This window comes from Ctenopharyngodon idella, chromosome 16 (genome assembly GCF_019924925.1).
Source record: "Ctenopharyngodon idella isolate HZGC_01 chromosome 16, HZGC01, whole genome shotgun sequence".
NCBI classification, from domain to species: domain Eukaryota; kingdom Metazoa; phylum Chordata; class Actinopteri; order Cypriniformes; family Xenocyprididae; genus Ctenopharyngodon; species Ctenopharyngodon idella.
In genome coordinates, this window is record NC_067235.1 from 18,027,458 (window position 1) to 18,054,713 (window position 27,256).

The 27,256-nt window shown below is 36.1% G+C and overlaps 3 protein-coding genes across 7 annotated transcripts; 1 reads left to right on the forward strand and 2 right to left on the reverse strand.

Moving 5' to 3' along the window:
• Positions 1 to 17: 17 nt before the first annotated feature.
• elp6 (elongator acetyltransferase complex subunit 6) lies at positions 18 to 1,903 on the reverse strand. 2 transcript variants are annotated; one of them, XM_051865473.1, is made up of 8 exons: positions 1,799 to 1,903; positions 1,414 to 1,557; positions 1,245 to 1,323; positions 1,100 to 1,170; positions 896 to 1,020; positions 575 to 779; positions 321 to 476; positions 18 to 234 (listed from the first exon to the last, which is right to left on the reverse strand). In XM_051865473.1, exons 2-8 carry the CDS (start codon positions 1,465 to 1,467, stop codon positions 112 to 114), a joined length of 813 nt encoding a protein of 270 aa, XP_051721433.1. In that variant the 5' UTR covers positions 1,468 to 1,557; positions 1,799 to 1,903; the 3' UTR covers positions 18 to 111. The 2 variants fall into 2 exon arrangements, with proteins under 2 accessions (XP_051721433.1, XP_051721431.1); XM_051865471.1 differs by having other exon boundaries at positions 1,731 to 1,871.
• A 107-nt stretch (positions 1,904 to 2,010) lies between these two features.
• On the reverse strand, positions 2,011 to 10,500 carry gabpb2b (GA binding protein transcription factor subunit beta 2b). The gene is made up of 8 exons (XM_051865468.1): positions 10,301 to 10,500; positions 9,339 to 9,446; positions 9,058 to 9,225; positions 8,762 to 8,956; positions 8,467 to 8,617; positions 7,312 to 7,476; positions 7,110 to 7,228; positions 2,011 to 4,354 (listed from the first exon to the last, which is right to left on the reverse strand). Exons 2-8 carry the CDS (start codon positions 9,444 to 9,446, stop codon positions 4,001 to 4,003), a joined length of 1,260 nt encoding a protein of 419 aa, XP_051721428.1. The 5' UTR covers positions 10,301 to 10,500; the 3' UTR covers positions 2,011 to 4,000.
• Positions 10,501 to 11,259: 759 nt separating this feature from the next.
• Positions 11,260 to 24,247, forward strand: cdc42se1 (CDC42 small effector 1). 4 transcript variants are annotated; one of them, XM_051865474.1, is made up of 5 exons: positions 11,260 to 11,417; positions 12,641 to 12,974; positions 17,489 to 17,593; positions 21,744 to 21,823; positions 21,912 to 24,247. In XM_051865474.1, exons 2-4 carry the CDS (start codon positions 12,921 to 12,923, stop codon positions 21,810 to 21,812), a joined length of 228 nt encoding a protein of 75 aa, XP_051721434.1. In that variant the 5' UTR covers positions 11,260 to 11,417; positions 12,641 to 12,920; the 3' UTR covers positions 21,813 to 21,823; positions 21,912 to 24,247. The 4 variants fall into 4 exon arrangements, with proteins under 4 accessions (XP_051721434.1, XP_051721436.1, XP_051721437.1 ...); XM_051865476.1 differs by having other exon boundaries at positions 21,957 to 24,247; XM_051865477.1 differs by having other exon boundaries at positions 21,960 to 24,247.
• The last annotated feature ends 3,009 nt before the right edge of the window (positions 24,248 to 27,256 follow it).

The following is a 27,256-nucleotide window of genomic DNA, read 5'->3' on the forward strand; positions in this document are numbered from 1 at the left end:
AAAACAACTGCAACTGGTGATGTATTATATATGTATTTATATAAAACAAACTACATAATGACATTATTTCAGTTAGAGATTCAATGTAAACTTAGACTTTCATTTGAAAACTTAGAGAACAGCACTAGAAGTCCCTCGAGCGAAAAATGACGCTCCTTTATCATAGACCTTAAAATGAAATATTTTTCGTTGGTTGTACATGGTCTCTCCACTCTGTCGCCACCAAACCTCCATCTGGAAAAACATAAAAATCAAAATGTAAGCTCAAATCAGGGCCATTTATTACAGAGTATTAGTGAAGTTTTAACAATAAACCGCACCTGTCCATGTATGTCCCTGCAGTAACCCGTGGGTAACCCCTCTACATGTAATGCCAAGTTACATTGATGAACTAGTCCCCTCTGGAGCAGGTTTGATCCCTCTTCATCATCATCTGCATCCTCCTCCTCACATCTCACCAGAATGACCATATTTCCCTTAATATCAAAACAGAAAAATAATGTCTTTACACAATGAAGCATTAAATCAATAGTCTGGCATCATCTCAGGCACTGAACCAAAAACACTGACTCACCTGTAACTCAGAGCACACGGTGGCTTGGCAGTAGAGGGTAAAGTCTAGTATTGCTCCAGCAGTAACACCTAAACTCAGGAGCACGCTGAGTTCATCTATGAGTAACACTGGAGGACCCCATGATTCACCATCATCACGTCCTCCATTCTGACGCACAGAACTTTCCACAAATCTGAACAGACCTTTCAGTCCAGCACCTGGGGACCTAGAAAAACAAAATGTCAAGACTAGTCTTTTTTTTCTGTATATATCTGACCATAATTTATATGAGGGGGGGTGTATTTAAACTAGCAACATGATTATAAACTCTTTGATACATGCCTGAGATAACTCAAAGGTTGTGTCCCCTGACTGCTTTCCTCCTGTAATAGTGCTCCAATAGAGTCCTTCAGTCCTTCGAGAAACACTAGCTGGCCCTTCTCTCTTGCCTGGGTCAGACTCACTCCCTGCACACAAACATTATGATCAAGTCACATTAATGTAATAAACAAAATATATAAATAGAGCAAACAGGTGTAGACTTACCAGCCTCTGACCGACAGCACTGTAGTGGCTGAAGGACTGAACAAGACCCAGAAAACACACCTTACAGCCAGCTGGAAATATAGAAGTTTATACATAAACGTATATCATCATAAGATTTCCTCACTATAAACAGTAGGTCACTTACCACGTAAGTAGAAAGACAGGTAGTGATGAATGAGAAATGATGCATCAGCTTGTCTGTCAGACACCAGGATGAAGTCACTCTACAAGTACAGAAGACGTCAGTTAGAGTCAATGACATTTTGTGAGATATATTAAGCGTGTAAAGAGATGTAATTACTATAATTAGTTACCGATTTGAAACTGTCTGGAGTGGAATTGAGAATACTGTTCAGTTCTGGAAACATGTCTGTGAGACAAAGATGAACTTGACAACAGTTGAGTAGGATATGCTGCTGTCTTTTCTCTACTTCTGCTTTTCTTCAGTATTTCTCATGCTGGCAAAAAAACAAAAAAAAACACGATTGTAAACAAAAGCATAGAGTTGTTTTCAAGTGCTTACTTTCATATGTATATGTAGCGCAACTATCATACTAAATTAATATTAGCGTTGTCTAAGCATTCGGAGTACCTTAAAGGAGAAGAAAACATGAAGATAATAATAACATACCTAAAGTGTCTGCAATTACATCAGTTGCTTTTACATTATGTACAAATAAATATGAAGAAATATCTCACGTTTGCCTGTTGTGCTAGTAAACGTGGGTACGGAATTCGCATTAGGACAATCTTTCTGAAAAACGCGTTTCGGTAGAGTGGTTTGAAATCATGACTAGCGAGGAATTTCACTACGAAGGAAAATATGAATATATATATATATATATATATATTTTTTTTTTTTTTTCCCCTCATTAGTGAGAGTATTTTCTTCAATAAAAATTTACAGTAGATATACCAAACCTCAGAAATATTTATTTTGACCAAAGATAATAAAATGCAGCTGCAAGTGCACTACAGACAGGCTCCAATAGTGTTTCATTACAAAAATATATATGTAAAAAATATACAAACAAGAAATCTTAGGGACAAACTGTTGATCTATGTTATGTATCATGTGCTTGTGTCTTTTAAGTTAGAACTCTTATGCATTTGCTTCCATCAAACTGAAATACAATGAGTAATTCTGCCAGTCCAAACAAACTTCACAACAAAATAAGTGTAAACATTTTTACCTATAAAGCACAGCTGATGACATCCTATACAACTGAAATTCTAAATGCATAAAAAGCAAGGGAAAAATATAAGGTAAAAACACGGTCTTGTCCAAGTGAATATCCCATTCAATAAATAGTATAATGTCCTTCTAAATCTTAATATTCATGGGTTTAGATGGAAGAAAATTGTAAATATTTGCATATGTACAGAGCAAAAATATGTTGTGCACAATAATGGTGATACAAGCCCTTAAAATTCAATTTATGGAATGTTAATCATCAGTTGTGTACCTAAAAAACATAAAGAAAACACAAAACCATTTTTCTATGAGAAGGAAATCTATAGAGCATTTAAGGTCTAGTTCCATAAAATTTCATACGGCATTCATTCACATTTTAAAACTTGACATAAAAAAAATAAATAAAAAAAAAAACTAAACAACACAACTGATGATGTAACTTTACTGAAAGACCAACTGTAAAAGCTGCTAACTGGGAAATTGGCACATGGACCAGGACCAGGCCATGGAATGCAAGCACAGACATGTTGCATACTTTTTAGAGCACAAAACTTTGAAATGCAAATCGTGATTTAGTGTCTAACAGAACAAAGGAAATGATGTAAGATTTATAAAAAAAAAAAGAAAAAAAAAAGTGAAACAACCTTTGCTCAATCTTGTACTCTGAATAGAGTAAGTTATCTTTATAAACAGCGAGAAGTATATAAAACATGAAAGAGTTTGCTTAAGTAAATACACAGCTACTTCAATTACCACGTCACCCAATGCTGACTGTATCAATAAGACACCTCGCACTGCAGGAGCAAGTCAATGGCACACAAAGCCATAACATAACAGTTCTCATCTCTGAATAATGTCTAGTATTGTTCTTTATATGATATACTGTTAACCTTCACTCTCATGTCACTATTTCAGGAATGTTCCGTGTTCAAGTTAAGCTATATTGACAGCATTTGCAATGTGACTTGTCCTTCAGTTTTTTTTTTTTTTTTTTAAAGAAACAAAAATCATGGTTATAATAAGGCACGACATGGGGCCAGGCAATAAACATTCAACTTTGATAAACATTCAACTTGTAATGACACATGATGATACTAAACTTAATCATTTCTGCACAATACTCAAGAAGATCACGGACCTAAAAAATCTTCAAAAAGAATGATTTACACTAAAATAATAGACACTGCAATTCAAATAAGTAATGCAAGTGTTTTAACAAAAAATAAGCTATTTTTATAGTATATTTTTATTAAAAGTGCCTTACTATAACCACAACTTGCATTTTTAAAAAATAAAACTAGAAAAGGACGAGTCAAAATGGTGTGTATTGAACCTGGAACATTCCTTTAAGTACACTATTGTGCGTACTAATAGTATAGTATGCACTGGAGTTGCATAATAGGCCTTGATTGGAAAGCATCATCACTAAAACTTACATGACTTGCACCGCTGTTTGTTAAAAGAACACACCTGATCTTCCTATTCTGCCAATCTGAGCAGCTCAGCATCGTTATGGCCACCTATTTATAGTTCATGCTACGTCTTTGTAGAGGTCTGTACAGAAACTGAATGCTACGAGTAAAAAAAAAAAAAAGGATAAAACAAAAGGTTATGATTTACAATAAATAAATACAACATGCCACTCCAGGTACACAGACTAGAAGAGTGTATGTAATTCCTGAGTGTTTGAGTCTTTGGGTTCACTGCTACGGCGTGCCCTCAGAAGTGGCTGTGATATCTGCCGCCTCTACTAATGTCACTGTTTCTCCTGCTGTTGAATCAAGGGGTTCCTCTTTAATGATTATGGCCCCTTCCGGCAACATGACAACTTCCTCTTCACTGACCACCTCCTCCTCTTCCTCTTCCTGGAGCACCACTTCCTCTTGGGGCTCTGTGCTGGTGCCATTGGTCTGCCCGTTGGCGATGGCTTCTAGTTTAAGCCTGTACTGCTCAGCTTCCTGTTCCTTTCTTAGTAACTGCTGTCGGTATTCCTGTGCTTTTCTGTTTGCCTCTTTTAGTTGCTGTTCCAGTAATTCCCTACTGTCCTTCTCATCGGGTTCCTGCAGAAAACATCAAACAGTTAAATTTACCATGAAATCAAAATTGACAATTTTAAAGAGGTCATGCACTGCATTTCTTTTGATTTTATGTTTCCTGAGATGCACTTATAATGTTAGTATGATTTTTTTACCCTGATTTTACCCTGTGAGACTTATATAAACGCCCACTGCTATGATTGGCTAACATACAGTGGGTACGGAAAGTATTCAGACCCCCTTAAATTTTTCACTCTTTGTTATATTGCAGCCATTTGCTAAAATGATTTTTATGTTCATTTTTTTTTCCTCATTAATGTACACACAGCACCCCATATTGACAGAAAAACACAGAATTGTTGACATTTTTGCAGATTTATTAAAAAAGAAAAACTGAAATATCACATGGCCCTAAGTATTCAGACCCTTTGCTCAGTATTTAGTAGAAGCACCCTTTTGATCTAATACAGCCATGAGTCTTTTTGGAAAAGATGCAACAAGTTTTTCACACCTGGATTTGGGGATCCTCTGCCATTCCTCCTTGCAGATCCTCTCCAGTTCTGTCAGGTTGGATGGTAAACGTTGGTGGACAGCCATTTTTAGGTCTCTCCAGAGATGCTCAGTTGGGTTTAAGTCAGGGCTCTGGCTGGGCCATTCAAGAACAGTCACAGAGTTGTTGTGAAGCCACTCCTTCGTTATTTTAGCTGTGTGCTTAGGGTCATTGTCTTGTTGGAAGGTAAACCTTCGGCCCAGTCTGAGGTCCTGAGCACTCTGGAGAAGGTTTTCGTCCAGGATATCCCTGTACTTGGCTGCATTCATCTTTCCCTCGATTGCAACCAGTCGTCCTGTCCCTGCAGCTGAAAAACACCCCCACAGCATGATGCTGCCACCACCATGCTTCACTGTTGGGACTGTATTGGACAGGTGATGAGCAGTGCCTGGTTTTCTCCACACATACCGCTTAGAATTAAGGCCAAAAAGTTCTATCTTGGTCTCATCAGACCAAAGAATCTTATTTCTCACCATCTTGGAGTCCTTCAGGTGTTTTTTCATGTGTCTTGCACTGAGGAGAGGCTTCCGTTGGGCCACTCTGCCATAAAGCCCCAACTGGTGGAGGGCTGCAGTGATGGTTGACTTTCTACAACTTTCTCCCATCTCCCAACTGCATCTCTGGAGCTCAGCCACAGTGATCTTTGGGTTCTTCTTTACCTCTCTCACCAAGGCTCTTCTCCCCCGATAGCTCAGTTTGGCCGGACGGCCAGCTCTAGGAAGGGTTCTGGTCGTCCCAAACGTCTTCCATTTAAGGATTATGGAGGCCACTGTGCTCTTAGGAACCTTAAGTGCAGCAGAAATTTTTTTGTAACCTTGGCCAGATCTGTGCCTTGCCACAATTCTGTCTCTGAGCTCTTCAGGCAGTTCCTTTGACCTCATGATTCTCATTTGCTCTGACATGCACTGTGAGCTGTAAGGTCTTATATAGACAGGTGTGTGGCTTTCCTAATCAAGTCCAATCAGTATAATCAAACACAGCTGGACTCAAATGAAGGTGTAGAACCATCTCAAGGATGATCAGAAGAAATGGACAGCACCTGAGTTAAATATATGAGTGTCACAGCAAAGGGTCTGAATACTTAGGACCATGTGATATTTCAGTTTTTCTTTTTTAATAAATCTGCAAAAATGTCAACAATTCTGTGTTTTTCTGTCAATATGGGGTGCTGTGTGTACATTAATGAGGAAAAAAAATGAACTTAAATGATTTTAGCAAATGGCTGCAATATAACAAAGAGTGACAAATTTAAGGGGGTCTGAATACTTTCCGTACCCACTGTATATGAATGCAGTAATCTCATCATTACATATCAGAAATCACAGATTAGGCATTAGAAGTAACACGGTTACTTACACATTGTGGCACTACCATCAGGTCCATATCTTACAATAAAAGTCTGTTTGCAAAGCCCGCACCAAAATTGCGTATGATTTATCAAAGGATCCTCAGTGAAATGTACTGAACATCTACTGATCTGAGACATTCACATAGTTGAAAATAAATAAGCACTTAGGATCCTTTGGAAGGTGATGTTATTTTTAGTCCAGTGATCCTGTATTGCTCTTCTCTCCTTCTCATCTCACTAACGTGCCAGTGGGCAGGGGCCAAAGACACAATGATGTAGAAGTAGGCATTGATCTTCTTCTGCCGAGGCAGTATTTCGTCACTCTGTTATGTCATAATGTGACAAAATCCTAAACTTTCCAAGTCTTTTTCAGAGCTTGGTTTCAGTAAAAGCTGTTTTTGGACTACAGGTTTGACAGGATGTTTTTATAGTACAATGACCTCTAACATGTCAAAAGATCCAGGAAAATTTGATTTCTCATTTCATGAACACTTTAATTCTTTTTTTATGGAATATTGCAGTATTATAAATGATTGATCCAAGCACATCATTATTTTTTTTAAATTCATGTGCCCTCAAAACCTTTAATCAAAATAACTTCCCCTCCCTCTTGCAGTGACATCTCTTCTCTTCTCTGATGACGTGTTCACCGGCGCGAGAGCAAGACATCCTGTCACTCACATGACATCACAGCAATAGCAAACCACAACGATCCAATCAATTTTCGATGGACAAAATCAAGTCCCGTCCTACATTTTTTTTCTTGTTCAAAAATTCGCTCAGATATTCGTCACAAAAGAAAAGACTATCGTAACTTTCTTTCATGCTGACTTTTGCATCCCAAAAAGTAAGATTTAAATAAGAATCTCTACCGGTCTCACCTTATGTTTGACATCTGTGTGGTTGACGGTTGATTCGAATTTCCGCTTCCGCGTTGGAACTGGTTTGGTGTCCTCTGTTATGATTTCTTCTGCTATCTGACCCGCGGGCACTGCAACCACTAAATATATACAGACATGTCAGAATATAAATACTGCAAAATCCTAAAAGAACTATAAAGTAATGCTGCAACAATCTACTCACTTTGCTGCCCCTGCATTGTGACAAAGAATTTCTGTCCCAAGTTGCCAGGCTGCAGGTTTCCCTGTTGGTCAGTTACTATGGTGATGACTCTCTGACCATCTTCCCCTACAAGATGCTGGATGGCAGAATCCACTGAATCAGCAGCAATCACACTCTCTGAAGCTCCTGCAGGAATATAGAAGCAATTTGTTTGGAAGGGAGAAATACACTAATAACAATCTCTAGGTGCATACAGTTCAAATATAGGTAAAAACTTTAAAATGCTAATTAAATACTGTTGTCTATGTTCCCAAACGTCAATATCAAAATGCAAAACAAGCACAAAATGCAAGAAAAATTGGCTTTAGTGAGTAAATAAAATGCCAGTTGGCAGGTAATTTTCTTATGAACCGCCACAAAATCAGTTCAAATTAATCAAATTTAAAGCGCAAATGAAAACAAGTGGTAGAAACCAGCTAAAGAAACTTGTCACAACTCATGTTGCTTAATATTTTTGTGGAAACCGTGATACTTTTTTATGAATTTTTGATGAATAGTATAGAACGTTCAAAAGCACAGCATTTATTTGAAATAGACATCTTTTTAATTATAAATGTCTTTACTGTCACTTTTGATCAATGTAATGTCTCCTTGCTAAAAAAAAAAAAAAAGTATTAATTTAGTTTAAAAAGTTCTAATGACCCCAGACTTTTGAATGGTAGTGTATATGTGAAAACTCCTTGCTTTTAAGCCAACAAACTGAGTATACTAGGAAGAAAATTAGTGATTCAGATCATTTTTGACAGGAAGGATAGAAAGAATAGATTGCCACTGCCATTGTTGTCATAGGGACACATTTTATAAATAAAAATTATGTAGAAATATATAGTACCATGCACACCCAAATCTGCAGCAGGTGTGCAACAAAACATAAAACGTAAACCAAAAAATTAAATAAATCTTGCACACCACTCGAATTTGCTGATTCACTTAACAGCTTACCTGAGGGAGGTCTGTTGGCTGCATATTAAAGCTATTAAATGATTCAGCAAGTTTGAGTGGTGTGCAAGATTTTTTTTTTTTTTTTGATTTTTTTGTTTTAAATAAAATTAAATTATATAAACGTTTCATGGCTTGCAAATTATCTGAAGTAACAAACTGTAATGAAACTCATACCTGTGTTAGCCTTAGCATTGGTGAGAACAATATCAGAGAGATTGACCACTCCAGAGGAGGAGATGATGAACTGAGGGCTGGCAGAGGCAGGTGATGTGCTGCTTAGGATTGTCCTTTCTGGATTCATGTTCACTTGGTTCTGCATTCCCTCCTAGTATAACAAACAATCCAGTCAAGTTAAGATACAGCTAAGTTATACAGCTTGATTTCACCTAAAAACATTGCTAAATACACAGCAGCTGGTGAGTTTTAGATTGTGCCTTAATATCTGATAGTAATATCTGTAATTTTTTACCTGTAACAAGAGCATCAGCTCAGTGTTTCCTCGGTCCACTGCAATGTTAAAAGGCGTCTTGTCAAACTTGCTGAGGGCGTGGGTATCAGCACCATATTTGATTAATAGCTCCACAACCCCCCTGTGCCCATGTTCCGTAGCCCAGTGCAAGGCGGTCATTTTCAGCATGTCTTTGGCATTGATGTCTGCTCCACTCTGTCCCAGACAGGAGCAGAATCAGATATAACAACACAACAAAAATTAAGAATGTCAAAATTTGAATAATCCAACTCTCTTCTGAGATCATTTGTTCTTACCTTGACCAATAATTCAACAATGCTTGAGTGGCCCTCTGCCGCAGCCATGTGGAGGGGGGTCCGATCCACTTTAGTGCGGGCATCTCTACTAACGCCGGCACGGAGAAGCACCTCAGCGGTGGAGTAGTGCCCATATTGAGCTGCTAAATGAAGTGGCGAGGTTCCCAGCTAAAACATATTACCATCATCATTACTGTTATAGTAAAATGCAGATTATAAATGGCAGACAATAGGCAATTGGTCTGCATTTGTAGTATGCTTGAGCAGCAAATACAACTCACCCAGTCTGTAGTAAAAGGAGCTCCATTGGCCATAAGTGACCTCACTTCATCATCCTGTCCTTTGCGCGCTGCCTCCAACAAACGCTTTCCCAAATCCACAAGCGACATCTAATGATGCAAATAAGGTTTGAAGCATTAGAATATACTAAATATTGATACTGAAAAGTTGCTTTATATCTCGACATCCACCTGTTTACATTCATAGGGCGTTTAACCAGATGAAGTGTTTCAAAGTAAATGTCCAAAAGATGTTAAGGAAACGGTTTTCCATATATACAAACTGTATACTGAATGACATTGTGGTTATATTAATCATAAGACTTTATTCCACAGGTATTTCCACAGTGTTTTAAGTGCCACGAAGCGGATGTGTACATTAATGTTAGACATAATTCATTATCAATAACAGGACGGGAAATAGTCATCATTTTATAATAAGGCAAGTTCCGGGGAAAGTTGATTTCATGCTGGACACTTTTGTTTACAATATCACTGTGTGGCTGGATGGACGTTTTCACACTTTAAAAAGTCAGGTTAATTATATCTATTATATAGTGATATTATTTACAAAAAAAAAAACCCAGTTTGATTACTATATCAAAACAAGCGCAACAATGACTATTGTTACCTTATTGGTTGTCTTCAATGCGATTTTTGTAATATACACAGTATATTTTCCTAGATATTATACTACAGACTGTTTTCATGCGCAAGCTAATAATCTGACAGGTAAAGAACAAATAATTTAAAGTGCAAATTTATCCTTTTCAACAAGTTGAGTAAGTTACGCGTAAGTTTTCAAGTTAGAAAATAGCTCTTCGTATTGACAGGTGATAGTCTGCAGTTACTATATCGCCAAAACCATGTAAAACATGTAATTAAAATCTCTTTTAATGACAGTTCATCAAACTCCTCCAGTCAGTTTCTAGTAAACAGAATAAAGCAAAACTTCAGCTGCTCACCTCGCCAAAAATGTTTCCCGAAGACTTTTACTGAATTATAACACGTTAGATACGGTAAAAACCAGACGTATGCTTCGTTTAATGCGATTTAGTGTTCTATCATACTTTTCGATACTTTTTGAAAACAAAAATAACATACATGGGCTATGTATCGTCAAAGATGGCGCACGAACGGTACCGGAAGTAGAAATATTTGATTGGTTCTTCTTTGGTAGTGTTTAAAAGTTGAGACGTCTGTAGCGCACCCTACTGCATAACTGGTTGATATTTGTTACACCAGAAGAAAAATGTAAATCATCTATTCTGTTTTTGGAAATGAAGAGGTTTATGCTCATTTATTTCCTCCAACTTGTTATTTTACTATTTAAATCTATTTAAAAGGTTTTCCAATGCAAAGAATTTAAAAGCACAAAATCGGTTATGTGCACGTTTGCATTAAAATAAATAAGCATAATGCATTGTGTGTCACACTATGAAAATTAATACTTTTTCGCCAATGTAATATTTATATTCATGGAAAAACAGCTCATATATATTTTAATGAATGTATTAAATGTATTTGTCGTTAAAAATACATGTTATGCTATTGTTTTCATCAATATAAACACTAATGCAAAAAAAAAATAAAATAAACTTAATGAGACTCACCGCATAATGTTTAATAGCCTACACAATTTAATGCAAAAGTGCACACTGCTTACTGCTTTTAAATATCGAGCATTGGCAATCTGATAATCTCAGCAATTATATCCTAAAGAGACTAGAGAGAAATTTAAATGCAGTAAAGTAACAAGTTGGAGGAAATTAATCTAAATAAACCTCTCAGTTTTCATCAAATAATCGACAAATCAGATGAAAAAAATATCTATAGATTAAAGAAAGGCTTTATGTATGTCTTATATTGTATGTCTACTACATACATCAGATATATTGTATATATCAATAGCCTAATGGTGGCGCTGGTGGTCTCTGGTTTGAAGTATTTCCTCATATTAATGGGGGAAACTTCAACCACACCTCAGTGATCTGGGAAACACAGAGTCATTTCCACCCTCAGCTCTCCACACAAGAGGCGCTTCACTCCAGCCGTTCACAGGGACTCTCTTTTACACGTAAGGTAGCGTTTTTCTTTATATTTTAATTCGTATGAGGAAAAATAACTTTTTCCAAGACTCTGTTGAACTTTATTAATTCATTTGAGTCGCTAACATGGCCCGGTATCGATCGAGCTGGATTGTTGTGCCAAACTTTTAGTAACAGTTAATGTTTGAATAAGAACAGCGCTGGTGTGCTTGAGTGATAAAGACCAGAAAGATAAGAGATGGACGCTGATAGTCTAGTTAACTTTAGTTGGATTACTCTCTGACAACTAAATCATCGAGGTGCTGTGAGTTAAAACTAGTCGATGGGGACTGAAAACATTTGTGAACTTTTAGACACTGCTGTATTGTTGTACTTCCTCCGGGCTGTTTGTTTTTTCTGCTTGCGGCTCAGTGGTTTGTTACTTTGTAACGTTTGTAAACCGTGGTTCCTCGTTTACTGGGCTCATTCTAGGTGTGTTTAGTAGCTGTCAGTTTAACAGGTTTCTTGCTCATAATTACACTGATTTTCCGTGTATTTCTCTTAGTTGTAACGGTTTTTCACAATAAAGGGTATTCAAGAAAGCGGTTGTGTGTCTTTAAAAAAATAGTGAACTGCCTTCCTAGACAGCATAAAGAAGCCCTATAATTGCTGTCTATCTAGACAGCTCAGCTCAAAGTTTGAGACGGTTACACAGACTGGGTTGTGCTAATATTGTTTGTTTATTGACGAATTATTTCATTTATTTATTATAAACTACCATGTTGCTTTTCGACATGCACCGTATTCTTTAAAATTAATTGGAGTACCATGTACCTGTATGAATATATTAATCATTCAATACAACAATTGTGTATATATCAATGTACTATGGTATTATTACTATATGATACGTATGGAAATGTCATGATATTACTCCATGATACTGCCATAGTACTTAATTTTCTTTTTACGAAAATGGTAATACTATTCAGATTTTTTTAAAGGTTATTTGGAGTATCTACCATATAAATAAATGCCACATTAAGTGAATATGGTAATTGTTCATTGCCATATTACATGTCAAAGTACCATGGTACTGTCATAGAAAGAAATATTAAGATATTAAGATTACAAAAACATTGTATATTTGTCTTGTTTTTAAAGTCAAGATTAGATTTGTCTTATTTGCTTCATTTGTAGTCTGTCATTTCTTGCCTTGTATGATGGATTCTTGTCTACTTCATTGAAATTGTTTTTTTTCTTTCTTTCATTAAACAGATTCGTTTGCAACATCACTGGCTCACATAAACCCCACAGTCCTACAGAATCAACTGGAAATCAGGGTCCCAGAATAACTGAGGGAATTTCTGAGGGGTCATATATATACTTAAAGCAAAGACATCAACAAGGATTCTGTTGTGATCAGGACAGAGGTTTTTGGGACGAGCCACGGCTTATATCACTGAGTGTTGAGGATTAGATTCTCTGTCTATCTCGTCTCTAAACGGACTGCAGGGTGGCGAGAGAGAGGAGGGAATCCAACCGGTGCGCGCCGGAGATGAGTGCGTTCTGGCATAAGATTGGTTGCTGCGTGGTAGCCAAACCTCCTCCGGTAAGTGCCTCATTTGGAGAGATTTATAGTTTTATTTCCCAGACTTTAATCATAAACCATTCTAATACAGTACAGCCTAGTTTTCAAGAATCTGCATGAATCACAGGTATTGATACCAGGCCCCCCTTGAGAGCAACATCTGGACTAATTTCATTAATTTGGTTTTCCCCGTGGCTCATGCGAGTTTTCTGTTCACTAATCACAAGAAGAATGACTCACGCTGGTCTAGGACAGAAAAGAAACCTTTCAGCTGATGTGAATGTGACCCAGATAGTCTCAGGAGTTTGTCAGGAGTGCAAAATGTGTTTTGGAGAGTGAAGCCAGACGTGAAACTCAGATGGACAAAGAATTCTCTGTCATTAGACGGGTGAATGTGTGGAGGTAGCGTCATGGATCCAAATCACTTTGTATGTGAAGGAAGTCTGATAAATGTGCCCATACATGCATATTTATTATTATGATAAATGATCAAGAGTTTGAGGTCAGTAAGATTTGTTTTTTAAAGAAATAATACTTTTATTCAGCAAGGATGCATTAAATTGATCATATTTAAATAAATTCTGTTCTTTTGAACTTTGTTCATTAAATTCTATTAATAAAAAATGTATCACGGGTTTCAACAAAAATATTAAGCAGCACAACTGTTTTTAAAAGTATTACTGAGAAAAGTTTCTTGAGCACCAAATCAGCATATTAGAATGATTTCTGAGGGATCATGTGACACTGAAGACTGGAGTAATGATGCTGAAAATTCAGCTTTGCCATCACAGAAATAAATAATATTTAAAATATATTAAAGTACAAAACAGCTATTTTAAATTGTAATAATATTTCACAATATTCCTTTTTTTTCCGTTTTTCGGTTTGCTAAATTGCATGATTTAGTAAATCGAGGGAACGAATTAGTAAATTGTGTGTATAGCCTACTATTTTTTTTTTTTTTTCCCTGCATGTCATGTGCGGAGCTTCGTATTGAACAGTAGTATTGAAAGGGACAGTTCACCCAAAAATGAAGATGTTGTCGTCATTTACTCACCCTCATGTTGTTCCAAACCTGTATGAGTTTTTCTTCTGTTGAACACAAAATAAGATATTTTAAAGAATGTTGGTATCCAGACAGTTGATGGCACCCATAGCACCCATTCCTACTATGGAAGTCAATGGGTGCCGTAAACTGTCTGGTTACCCACATTCTTTCAAATATCATTTTTTGTGTTGAACAGAAGAAAGAAACTCATACAGGTTTGGACTTACTCAAACTTGAGGGTAAGTAATGATGACAATTTTCATTTTTGGGTGAACTATCCATTTAAGTTCACCCAAAAATGAAAATTGATGTCATTTACTCACCCTAATGTCACTCTAAATCCACATGACTTTCTTCAGTAGAACACAAAAGAGAAGTTTAACAATGTTGACGCTGCTATTTTTCATACAATGAAAATACAGTGACCACCGTCTGTCAAATTCCAAAATGAGCAAAAAGCACCATAAAGTACTGCATGACTCATATACTATATTCCAAGCCTTCTAAAGCCATATAGTTTGATATAAGTTACTCTTCTGTAAAAAATATTATTTTCCACTTCAGCTCTGAAATCTCATTCATGCTTGGGCATATTCAGAGGTTTTACTTCAAATTTTATTGGTTCTTGCAAGTCTTGATCATGATGCAGCAAGTTTGAAAAGCAGTTTTATGTGAATAATGACTAAAATATCAGTCTGTTCCTCACACAAAATAATCATATGACTTTAAAAGACTTTTGAAAATAGAGCATGAGTTATATGGAACTCTTTTATGGCACTTTTATGACCCTGTTGGCACATGAACAGTCCCTGGCTGTGTACTTTCATTTCTTTGGAAAAAAGCAAGTTTGGACATTCTACTAATCTTCTACTTTTGTGTTGCATGAACAAAAGTCAAACATTTACAAAAAGTGAGTAAATGATGGCAGTAATTTAATTTTTGGGTGGACTATTCCTTTAATATTCTTGTAAGTAAAAGAATCATGTTTTTATTTCTAAAATAACTTAGCATATTTGACAATTTTATTTTGGCTCCATTCAATCTTTGTTAGTCTGTTTGTTTTTAGTCTGGATTGGAGTTCTGAGCCAATGATGAGTGACCCAGGTTTACCATGGTCTCCTGTAACAATGACAGGGGGTTCTGAAGGGAAGCTGGCTTCTCCGAGCTGGGAGTGCTCATTCTTTTCCTCCCTCCTTCCTGTTTTTATTTTTAGGTTCTTGTTTGTTCTATTGTTGGGTGGGTGGGGGGTGAGGTTGGACAGCAGTGGGCATCTGTAACACAGACCAATGCTACTTCCCAGTGCAAGAGCAATTTTCTTATACTGATTTAGATACATTTTTGCATTTAAAATATGGAGTTGTAACTTTAGGCTGTTTTTTTTATTATTATTTTTATTTTTTTACTATAATTATTTTAAAGGGTCATGGAGTTTTGTCAATGTTCTTTGAGGTTCACTTATAATGTTAATAATGTTTTTTGCACAAAAAACAAATACATATGCAGAAAAATGTTTATTTTCAACACTCATTCTGACACTTTCTGAAATGATCCATTTTTAAAGGGCGGCTCCTTTAAGGCTTGTCAGTAAATGGCCACTCTTATGATTGGCTAATGTCATTGCATAGGAAACGGTATCAACGGCCACTCGCTATTGCACATGTGTTTAGTGTTTTGAAAACATTATCCATGAGAAAACGTCATTTACAGGCAAAGCATTTTGAAATCATTTTCTTACGGTTTGTGATGCAGCTGCTATCAGATTCAATTCAGTCTTTCAACTAGTGTTAATTTTGTCAGCTATTTTCAGTCTTGTCAAATATACTTTTTAGTTTTTTTTTTATCATATTTAGTCAACCTTGTCCTGTTTTTGTTTAGTCAAGTGAGATTTTGGTAAAGTTTTTATTTTTTAACTACATTTTAGTCTTTTTTTTTTTTCATCAACAATATTGCATGTTGATATAGTTGCAATTTTCTCTTAGTGATCTTATTGTCGTCTCGTCTTAGTCATGGGAAAAAAAGCTTTTTGACAAACATTTTTCGTTGTAGTTTTTGTTAACGAAATTAACACTATTTTCAACAAAAGTTTATTTGCGAACTCTCCACACTGCCTTGATTACAAAACAAAATGCACCGAACAGACCTATAATTCTCTGATGCGATCCGGGACAGCATTAAATAAACCATCCATTTGTTCCTGACGCTGGGATCCTTCTGAAGTCTGTACAGAGATGCAAATGAGCTGTTTAAACTAGACACGTCAAAGCGAACATTCTTTCAGTCTTCCATTTGTCCTGTTATCGACAGATTCAAGTGCGTGGACTGAACACACATCTGTATACAGTATCCAGTGTAGACGGTGTCAGTGGTTTATAATGGGTTCTGTTTGCTTTTGATGCGACATGGCACTCACATCAAGTGTAGGCAAATGTCAGCCATTAAACAACTGCATGCCAGTGGGCGGGGCCTATGATGGGATGATGTATAACTATTCATCGATGTCTTGCTCTGGAGGCAGTTATATGCAAATGTATTTGCCCATGTAACGTCACAGATCATGCAATATCAATACGAGTTTATATTATAAAATAATTTTTAAAAAAAAATTATTATTATTATCATACAGAAATTAAAAATAAATATTTATAGCTTTATTTTATTCTAAATTGCACCTCAGAGAGTTTATTAGATTTGTCATATTGATGATTATTTAAACAGAAAGAATATTACTATTATTTTGAAAGAAAGAGCTATTTATGTAATGATAAATATAATGCTAAAGTATTAATGTTAAAGCAGATGTATAAAAATGTAATCAGTAGAAACTCACTTCTGTGAGTCGGTATGGTTCATACCAATTGTGAACGGAACAAGAGCTTACATGAACCATACACAGACCACTTTTTCAAACCGACTTTCAAAGCGGCTTGCTTGTATACTTTTACACTAGCCAAATGAACTGAACACTGACATCAAATGATCTCTGGTCTGTTTTTCAGATGAGTCTAGAAGATGTATTTGATGGTTGACAATATAAATCCACTGCTATGAAGTATGTTGTGTTAAATGCACTTTGTTCACTATGGGCAGACAAGTAATGGCATGTATGCCAACACCCCTATATGGCACATGATCTCATCAAATAATTATTCTGGTTGTTGATACAAGGTTTTTTTTTTAGATTTACTTAAATAATGTCTCACTAACTTTACCGCATAGGTCTGGGAAAGAAGGAAAAGAGAAACCGTTGAGTAAACTGTATGACATTTGGGGATTTTTAGAAACTATCCTGCTTATCTTCAGGATGTATCCAGGAATAGATTCCATAGGGAAAAATTAGTGTAATATCACCCAGGCACTGGTATGGTCACATGACAGGCTTCACTCACTACATTTATATTTTCAACAACTGTGGCTTAAGTCACCTGCCAATCAAGTGCTTTATATCTTTATGCTGCACTTTTTTTAATATAAGCCTTTATGTTCACAGAAGAAGAAACGGAGGAGAATTGACCGAAGCATGATCGGAGAGCCCACAAATTTCGTTCATCTGACACACATAGGCTCTGGTGAAATGGCAGATGGCATGCAGCCGGTAAGATGTTTTATTGTGTTATTGTGTACAGTGGGACTCACTCATCTTAATGTTTATGGCATGGCTATAATAAATTGACAATGACAGAACAAATGCTTCTGCATGGATTCTTTACTAAACCTCAGGGTCATACCGAGAAAATCTAAACGGGGTTTGCTGGGATTTTTCTACAAATACACCTGACACCCCCTTTCAAACCTTTTGAAAGTCCCTGATGTTTTTCTTTTACCCTCTTTTCCTTTCGTTTTTGCCTTCACACCAGCTGCATCTGCCAGCTGTCTGAGAATGTCATGTTTAAAGGGGTGGTTGATTATGATTTCACTTTTTTTAACTTTTTAGAGTGTAATGTTTCTGTTAGAGCATAAACCACACCTCCAAAGTTACGACGCTCAAAGTTCAAAACAAAGGGAGATATTTTCTTTTAAAGAATTCTCTGTTTAAGGACTACAACAATCAGCTGGTAGGGACTACAACGAGCTTCTTCCCGGGTTAGTGACATCACTAACTCTAAAATTTACATAAACCCTGCCCCTGAGAACACGCAACAAAGGGATGAGGCCATGTTATTGCAATACAGTGTGTAACACAAATGCAATAGCATGTCATAAAAGCAAGATGACAACATAAGTTATAACCATAATTAAACTAAACTATATCTGTTCTATCTTCATGCAGCATATATTCTCTGGCTCTGTAGGATCTTATAACAGTTCCCACACAAGCGATTTATAGATTATCATGGCAGAATATGCTAATCAATGACTTTAAGATAGTTAACTCCACATCAGCTACATAAATTAATCAACTAACCATTCAGAAATGTCCTGTTGCATTCTACATGTTGTCACTTCTTGAGTCTCTCCATCATTGTCCGACTCTGGTTTGAACATAAAAGGCTGAACAGTTTCTAACATTTTAATTGTGACTGTGTGAGGTAATCAGCGCTGCTAACATGAGCTCTTGAAACTCCGACCTGTTCTTGAGAGCAGCAGCTCATTTGCATTTAAAGGGACACACAAAAACAGTCTTTTTTATGTAAAGATCATAAATATCAAGATGTCTAATGAGCATGGGAGCAATATTTTTTCTAATTAGTTTATTTTAGTTTATAAAACCATGACAAAAATATTTTTTTTATTATGCAAAGACATCATAAATGTCAAGACTTTGTAAATGTGATGAGCTTGGGGGCACTACTCTTTCGGTTTAGTTTTTATTATTTTAAAAAATTATTTACTATTATTATTATTATTATTATTATTATTATGTAAAGACATTATAAATCTAATGAGTTAGGGGGTAATATATTTGTATTTAGTTTAAGTTTGGGGGAAAAAAAGTATTGTTCTGTCATATAGGTGTCATATAAATCTAATTCACAAAGCAAATTCATGTGTGGTTGAAAAAAGTAGACATGCTGCATGTGTGAGATGTGATACTGAAGTGGGACTTGTGTGAGATCTTAGCTTGTGTTCACTGGGCTGTTGTGTTGTCAAATAAGAAAGGTGAGGAGTTATCTAATCCTGAAGTTCACAGAGGGACTGAATACCTGGGCAGAATCAAGCAGACTGCAACTTGCTCAGAGGAATGTTGGCGGGCGGCCCATCAGGGACAGAATAGAGCTCTTTAAATGAGGAAATGTTCGTCAAGGTCTTTGCAGTGGTCATTGATTGATTTTTAAGTGGCAGTCTTTAGCTTCATGTGTTTCTTGCAAAATTTACAGCTCTTAGGTGACTCAACACCTCTTAAGAAATGCGCAGTTTATACAATGGCAGCTTTAATAGTTGTATTAAAGCAAAGGCTGAATCTGTTAACAATGCTGTGCTGATAGCTGAAACTTTCACTGATAAGTGGTATTGGTTGATATCAGCCTTTCATAGTCCATGTGATGTGCCGATTGTTGAACACAGGTGATTGACCCGCTGGGTTTTCCCTTGTGCTTCTGTTCTTTTGTGTTGTACTGGGAAATTGTGTATAGAATGAACCAGAGAAAATTGACTTCCTTCTCATTCTGCTGTGAGATTCAGTGTTCCTGAGACACATGATGTAACAATGGGTGTGACGCTGTGAAGAGCTGTGTGTGTGAAACAGGCTTGTTGATGCATGAAGGATGTAGGTTTTTTTTTTTTTTTTTTTTTCAACTCCACCTCTAGAAGTGTGAACTTCTTTAACAGTTTATGCATCATGCAGCATTGATGTAATCCAGTGTTTCTATCTAATTAACAGTTTGCCACATAAACAAAAGCTTCATTTGCAAAGACAGCACAGGGTCATATTATTATTATAATAATAATAATAATAATACAATTTAGGACTGCCCTCGACTGAAGATTTTTCTAGTCAACTAGTAGTCGTTGATTTTAAGCGATTAGTTGACTAATTGTGCGCTTTATTAATAAACCATGTAAATCATAATAATGAGCCTTTATAATAATACATGGCCTAATCTAAAATGTAATGATTATGAATGTGGCGTGAAAAAACAGGAGACTAGACATTTTAATATTTTATTGATAAACTAGTGTTTTGTGTGTTTTCAGCTGCAGAGATGAAGTCGACGATGCTGACTCGTCATCTCCTCAGTAGTGGACGTGCATGCACTTTTCATACGGATTACATAATCTGAGAATATTTGTTTAGATTTGAATCTGCTCATTTAAAAGTAGTCATTTCAAGCTTTCCATAGCATATACTTGCCTCACAGACATGATGAATATATCTGAGTTTCCGTTTGTTTTTGTGATAATAATAGCGCACATTTATCTAGGTTAACGTTAGAGCGAGCAGACTTGTAAAGTTGCTACTACTTGAATATTTCAAGTGATAAGCCATAATTGGTGTTGATAAATTATGAATGATATAGGCAAATGTTTGGATTTCTTGCCATTAATGATCTGGCCGTCACAGACTGTGTGATTTCGCTACTTCCTGTGGAGAGTTTTTTTTTTTTTTTTTTTTTCTGCGACTAACTGATTGATACCAGTTTTGGTCGACTAAGCTACTTTTCGCCGACTAACGGTTAGTCGAATATTAGGGGGCAGCCCTGATACAATTTTTTTTCATTGTTGTTAATAAATAAATAATATTTTTAAGATATCCCCTTTCATGTAGTGTGTAATATACCTGTTTGTGAATGTAAAAGGTCTGCAAAGTTTTAAAAGATCGAAGTGGATGACAAATAAAGTTATTGTCTTGTAAAAGAAAGAATCGGTTCTAAACCGTTGAAACGAGTGGTCAGCAATTCTGGTCTTACTTCCTGTTACAAACCTTTGTAACAATGTAACAAATTTGCATAAAGCCAGCCTGTGGTATTTATTGGCTGCCTGCAAACAATGTCTACTTTGACAAATCATACTGTAGTTGTAGCTCAGGCCTGTAAGAGTTTGGTTTGTGTTGTCGACATGTTGAGAAAACACTGTTTTCAGCGCTGCAGTCTACTTTGCATGCACTTCAAAAGGTTGAGGACTTGCTCTGGAATTGATGTAGAAAAAACCGACGCCATCCTTACTGTTTGTATCACTGTGTACACAAGCACTTAGGAAGCCTCCAGAGCTGAAATTCAGATATGGTAATAGGTGTTTCGTTTTTGACACACAAGACTGTCACAAAAGACTGGGCCATCTGACCAATCAGAGCAGAGTAGGCTCTTGAAAAGGCGGGATTTAGAGAGACTGAATCTTTGAAACGAATTGTTTTTAGACACTTTGAGAAATGAGGTGATGTGCAATGTATATTATGAGAAAAAGTGTTTTTTTTGACATTGGATGCTTTGTAAACCTATTGTAGGAGACCTTCAAAACAAAATTAGGACCCTTTTAAAATAGCATAATAGGGCACTTTAATGTTGGGATACTTCAGAAGGACATTTTTGCTGCTTCGTTTCAATAAAAGCTTTTTTGTTTGACACAGAAGAAGGTTTTGCATTCTGAAAGTTACTGTATTTTCCTAGTACATCAGACTATTTTACCTCAAAACATTATGTGGAATCAAATTGTCCTTTATGACCACTTTAAGACTTTCAAGGGAAAATTACTATACTACTAAAAGTATAGATGTGTTTGTTAAAATGAACTTCTGTTTTTGGACATTTTGTTAATAATTATGTACGTTTTCCATGCCGCTAACCTGATTGTGTCACTTCCTCTTGCAGTCTGGCCCAATACAGGAACAAATGAGATCCAAAGTGCCTCACGCTAATGGACGAAACAGCTTGTTATAGCCTTTTTACCTGTGAGTATGAACACGCACACCATCTTCTTCCTCTCCATCCTCTCACGTTCACTCAATTTTAACCATAGACCCCTCATCTGTTCCCCAGGATTTGTTTTTCGTTTTTACCCCAAGCTCCTTAATGTGTCTTCAGCAGAACCTGTCCAGCTAGCAGAACTGTACCAGTTAGGAGGAGATACAGAGCAGATTTTGATCAAAAAAACAACCTCCAGTTGCTGCAGCTACAAACATGGACGCCACCTCTGCAGGTTTTTTATGTTTTGGATCCTCTGGAATGTTTAAGAGGAGACATTTGTTATTAAATTTGGACCTGATTGTATGAGAACGCCTGACAAAGAGTGTGAATGTGTGACGTGTGCATTTGAGACACTGTGCTTGCTGTGGAAGAGGAAAGGCTCTTATCGCTTTGACAAAGGGGACTATTTGACTGCCTTCCCAAAGTTATAACCGGCATGTTTGTCATAGTCTGTCATTGATAAGGATGTGTGCAAATGTGTGTTTACTTTTGTTTTGTAATGGAAATGTATGTGCACCTATACCATTACAGTGTCTCCAGCTGCTTGTCATTAACAGTTGCACAAATTGTTGTTGATTAGTGTATGATAAAAAAGCTCATCTGGTATGTGTATAGTAGATGGATATATTATGAAAATATGGATTTGTTTTCATCCTGCATGTCTGATATTGCATTTACAAAAGCCGATGTGACCGGGTTGTAACTCTAAAGGAATAGTTACCCACCCCCCAATTAATATTAAGTCGTTCCTTCACACTCCATATAACTTTCTTTTTTTCTGTGGAAAATTTTTTGATAAATCTTCATGCAGGACAACATCAATGCATATTGACATCATGACTGTTGAGCTGCAAATAAAAGGCTTGTATGACCTTATATTCCAAGTTTTCTGAAGATGCTTCAAGAGATGAACAGACCAAATTTGTTATTATTCACTGATACCTTAAGTGAGCTGTTAAAGGGATAGTTCACCCAAAATTGAAAATTCTGTCAACCCCCATTGGGCCCCATTGACTTCCATAGTATTGGGGGTAAAAAATACTATGGAAGTCAATGCAAGCGATCAACTGTTTGGTTACCCATATCCTTCAAAATATCTTCTTTTGTGTCAGCAGAAGAAAGAAATTCATACAGGTTTGGAACAACTTGAGGGTGAGTAAACGATGACAGAATTTTCATTTTTGGATGAACTATCCTTTTAACTTGAGAATTATTGTTTCCGGAATATTGAGTCAATAATTTGGGATCATATGGCTTCAGATGACTTGGAATATAAAGAGATTATTACATTGGTTTTGTGCACCATATTTGGTGCTTTTTTATTTAAAATTTTGGGGGGGGAGCAACTAACATATGCACAATTGTTGTATTGAAAAAACTTCATGAAAATTCTTCAAAGCTCCACTGTAAAAAAAAAAAAAAAAAAAATAGCAGCATCTGAGTTTGGAACAATGGGAGGGTGAGTAAATGATTTTTTTTGTTTTTAGGTGAATTATTCCTTTAATTGCTAAGTATTAGAAAAAGGCTATTACCTGACTATCTGAGTTGAGACTTTGAACGTCGGATACATTCAGGCTTGCTGCCAATAGCGAGCCACTGCCCTTTGTCATTTAAATCTCACATTTAGTCTCACTTTCACACATCAAGCTCCACCCTACACAAGCTTGAACACACGCTCTCTGTTTTCAGCCCTCGCACGGCACCATGATTAAATCACTGATTTACACACACACACACTTTGTATACTTTACTCTGTACTTTGTTTTGAATACTGCTCAGTGTAGCACAATGTTGGGCTGAAATGATAAACAATATGTTTTTGCTTGTAATTGTGATGTTGTATTTTAAATGCATTGCTTTGCAAGATCCCAAACTGTAATTTACTTTTAGTGTTTGCTGTAATTTGTTAGGAAATGTCATAGGAAAAACTGTGCGTAGTGAAAGCTTTCAGAATGTGCATGCTGCTTTTAGAAATCCAATTTTTTTTTACTGTATTTGTAGAGTGGAGCTGCCCGGTGGCACTCTAGAAATGTATTTCATTCTTAGCAGACGGTGTAGACGAACATGCAGATGTTTGCATCTCAGCCAAAGACCTCAACAGCTCCTTTAACTTAATTATGCATGTTGCTTGCAGACTTTCTCACTTTTTGGTTTTGTTTGTGTGACTGTTTGAAAGCCATGATGTTTGTGCAAAGCACTCATTATGCCCTTATTGTTCTTAATACTTTTACTTTTGTTGTTTCTTACTTTTTAATTTTTTTTTTTTTTTATAAATGTCTTTTAGTTTATTAGTCCAGCTGATTGATTGTGATCAAATGGGAGCAGTAATAGTGTTCTGTTCATAAGGCATGGTAATGATGCATCCTTTTGTTGTGCTTTGATTTGCAACAATACAGTTGTACAAAGAACGGTCTGTTGGTTTTTTTTTATTGAGACACATAATAATAATAATTATTGTCTAAAGTATGTTTTAAAAATTCTCTTGGGATAATTTGAGAGGTGGATTGACATGTTTATATTAACCAAACATTTAAATGTGCAATAAGTGATTCTCTACAGAAACATTTTTTGTTATACTGGTTAAAGGGTTAGTTCACCCAAAAATGAAAATTGTCATTTATTACTCACCCTCATGTTGTTCCACACCCGTAAGACCTTCGTTCATCTTCAGAACACAAATTAAGATATTTTTAATGAAATCCGATGGCTCTGTGAGGTCTGCATTGACAGCAAGATAATTAACACTTTCAGATGCCCAGAAAGCTACAAAAGACATATTTAAAACAGTTCATGTGACTACAGTGGTTCAACCTCAATATTATAAAGTGACGAGAATACTTTTTGTGCGCCAAAAAAAACAAAATAACGACTTTTCAGCAATATCAACTGATGGCTGCTTTCAAAAACACTACTTTGAATCAGTGGTTCGGAGCTCCAAAGTCACATGATTTCAGTAAACGAGGCTTTGTTACGTCATAAGCGTTTTGAAATTTCAATAGTTCACGTGACTTTGGCAGTTTGATACGTGATCCAAACCACTGATTCGAAACAAAAGATTTGTAAAGCTTCAAAGCAGTGTTTTGAAATCGCCCATCACTAGATATTGTTGAAAAGTCATTATTTTGTTTTTTTTTTTGTAAGTATTCTCGTCGCTTTATAATATTAAGGTTGAACCACTGTAGTCACATGAACTGTTTTAAATATGTTTTTACTACCTTTCTGGGCATCTGAAAGTGTTAATTATTTTGCTGGCAATGGAGGCCTCACTGAGCCATCGGATTTTATCAAAAATTTGTGTTCTGAAGATGAACAAAGGTCTTACAGGTGTGGAACAACATGAGGGTGAGTAATAAATGACATAATTTTCATTTTTGGGTGAACTAACCCTTTAAAAGTCTCCTCCTATCCTGATAGCAATCAGTTAAACGGTCTAAATGTATTTTTACATTTATCAAATGTGGAAGGCGTAGGACCGTAAAATGTAAATCCAATCATTATATTCGGTCCGAATGAAATAATACGATGTCCTACCTACATGTTAACGTATGTTTTTACATAGCCTCACACGGCTCGTGCACCCTTGTTAGCGCAGATGCTCTGCAGAGTTTATACCAATATCTATAGTCCACTTTATACTGACAGGCCTCAGTCATGGAGCACCGCAAACAAACAGCAGCAACATTTTACAGTTCCTACCGAATCAAAACTACGAGCTTATCACGTCATAACTACCGTAATTAAGAGATGACAACCCATGATGTTCTAACCAGAACTGTTCAGTCAGACTCGGAATTATGCGTATCCATGTCGGCAGTATCAACACCAAAATTAATCTGCAGCAGTCAGGTAAGCTACAAGTTGTTTACGTTCATTATTATTGTAATGTTATGTACTTTGAGACATGAGGTAGTTTAAGGGTCTCTTGTGACGCTTTGCCGAGAGCAGCTGTTTTTGTGTGCAGGCGCATCCCTGTGTTTTGGAGGAGGCGTGGCTTTCGATGGCGATTTGCAGGGAGTGTGGGATCGTATGCTTTCAATGCTAGCAGGCTAATGTTAGCATTTCCCAGATCACTCACTGCACCTTTTAACTTAAAAAAAAAAAGTTTCTTTTTACTACTGTAAAAAAAAAAAAAGTTATAATTTTACTTTGATCATTGCTTTGTGTCTGCATAACTTAAATAGAAAATCCAATACATACTTTACATTAGGTGTCACAGTTGTTCATTTGCAGCTATACTCAGCTCAGGTACTTAATCACAAGTTGTATCTAGTTTATTAAACCGTACACTTTAAACTTCTCTACGGCTGCAAAAAGTACACAGGCTCTCTTACAGTTAAACGCTCATCGCAAATGCAATAAAAATGGATTTTAACAGGATTATCTTAATACTACACAGGGCTGTTCCTTGACTTGGTGTTTTTGTTTACCTTGTCATTCATGTTTGTGCAAATGTAAGCCTTAAATTTATGGGCGAAGAAATCAAACCTGATCCCTAAATCATGTTTTAACATCTACTGTAACATTCATTAGTAAAGCAGCCTGTGTGAAAGATTGCGCAAAACACCTACAAAAACAAAACAATGGACCTTTGGCACGAAGATTATTTAGGTCTCACACCGGTACAGACCACATTGCATTTTAATTTCCTTTTTTAACAATGGCTTGAAAAACAGTAAAATAGGCTGTTTAATGGACTAATTGTGCCGATGTTTTATTGATGAGATATTTCACTTGCTAAACATGAGACAGAGACAGAATTTATTTCCATTCTTTTATTGAATTTATATACAAAATAATTCAAACAGATACCACATATTCTTTAGAGATAGGACAAAAAAATATATATCCTGAGAAGTTTATTTGATGCATACGATTGCACAGCAGACTCATTTCAAGTCTTATATTTCATAATCACGATTTGCAGCTCTAAAGTTTGCGATTTTTTTTTTTTTTTTATATATATATTATTTGCCTACTTTCTAATTTATTTGGCTATTAAAGTATAATTGAAAAAAAAGAGAGTGGTTTTTGCATTTAATACATGTATTGCATAATTTTTGTGGCAACAATTCCATTTATGGTTCTGAAAACCAGTGAAACCATTCTGTAGTTCATTCATTGAAGTGAATTATTTGCTTACACAAATCCAAAAAAATGAACTTTCTACTAAACATTACTGACTCATTTATAACATCTGGCACATAAAGTGTTACAACGGAATCTTGTTATTTAACCTTCCAGTACTCTCTCTGTTCCTGTTTGTAACTTCAATGCATAAAGAAAAATGTTTCACCTCTCAGCTACCTCACTTCCTCTCTCTGCCAGTCCCGGTTTCCTGAAAGGCGCAAGAATATTTCCATAGCGACTCAAAAAATAAAATAAACCCCTCCCTCCCACTATTTCCTCGTTACAATTAA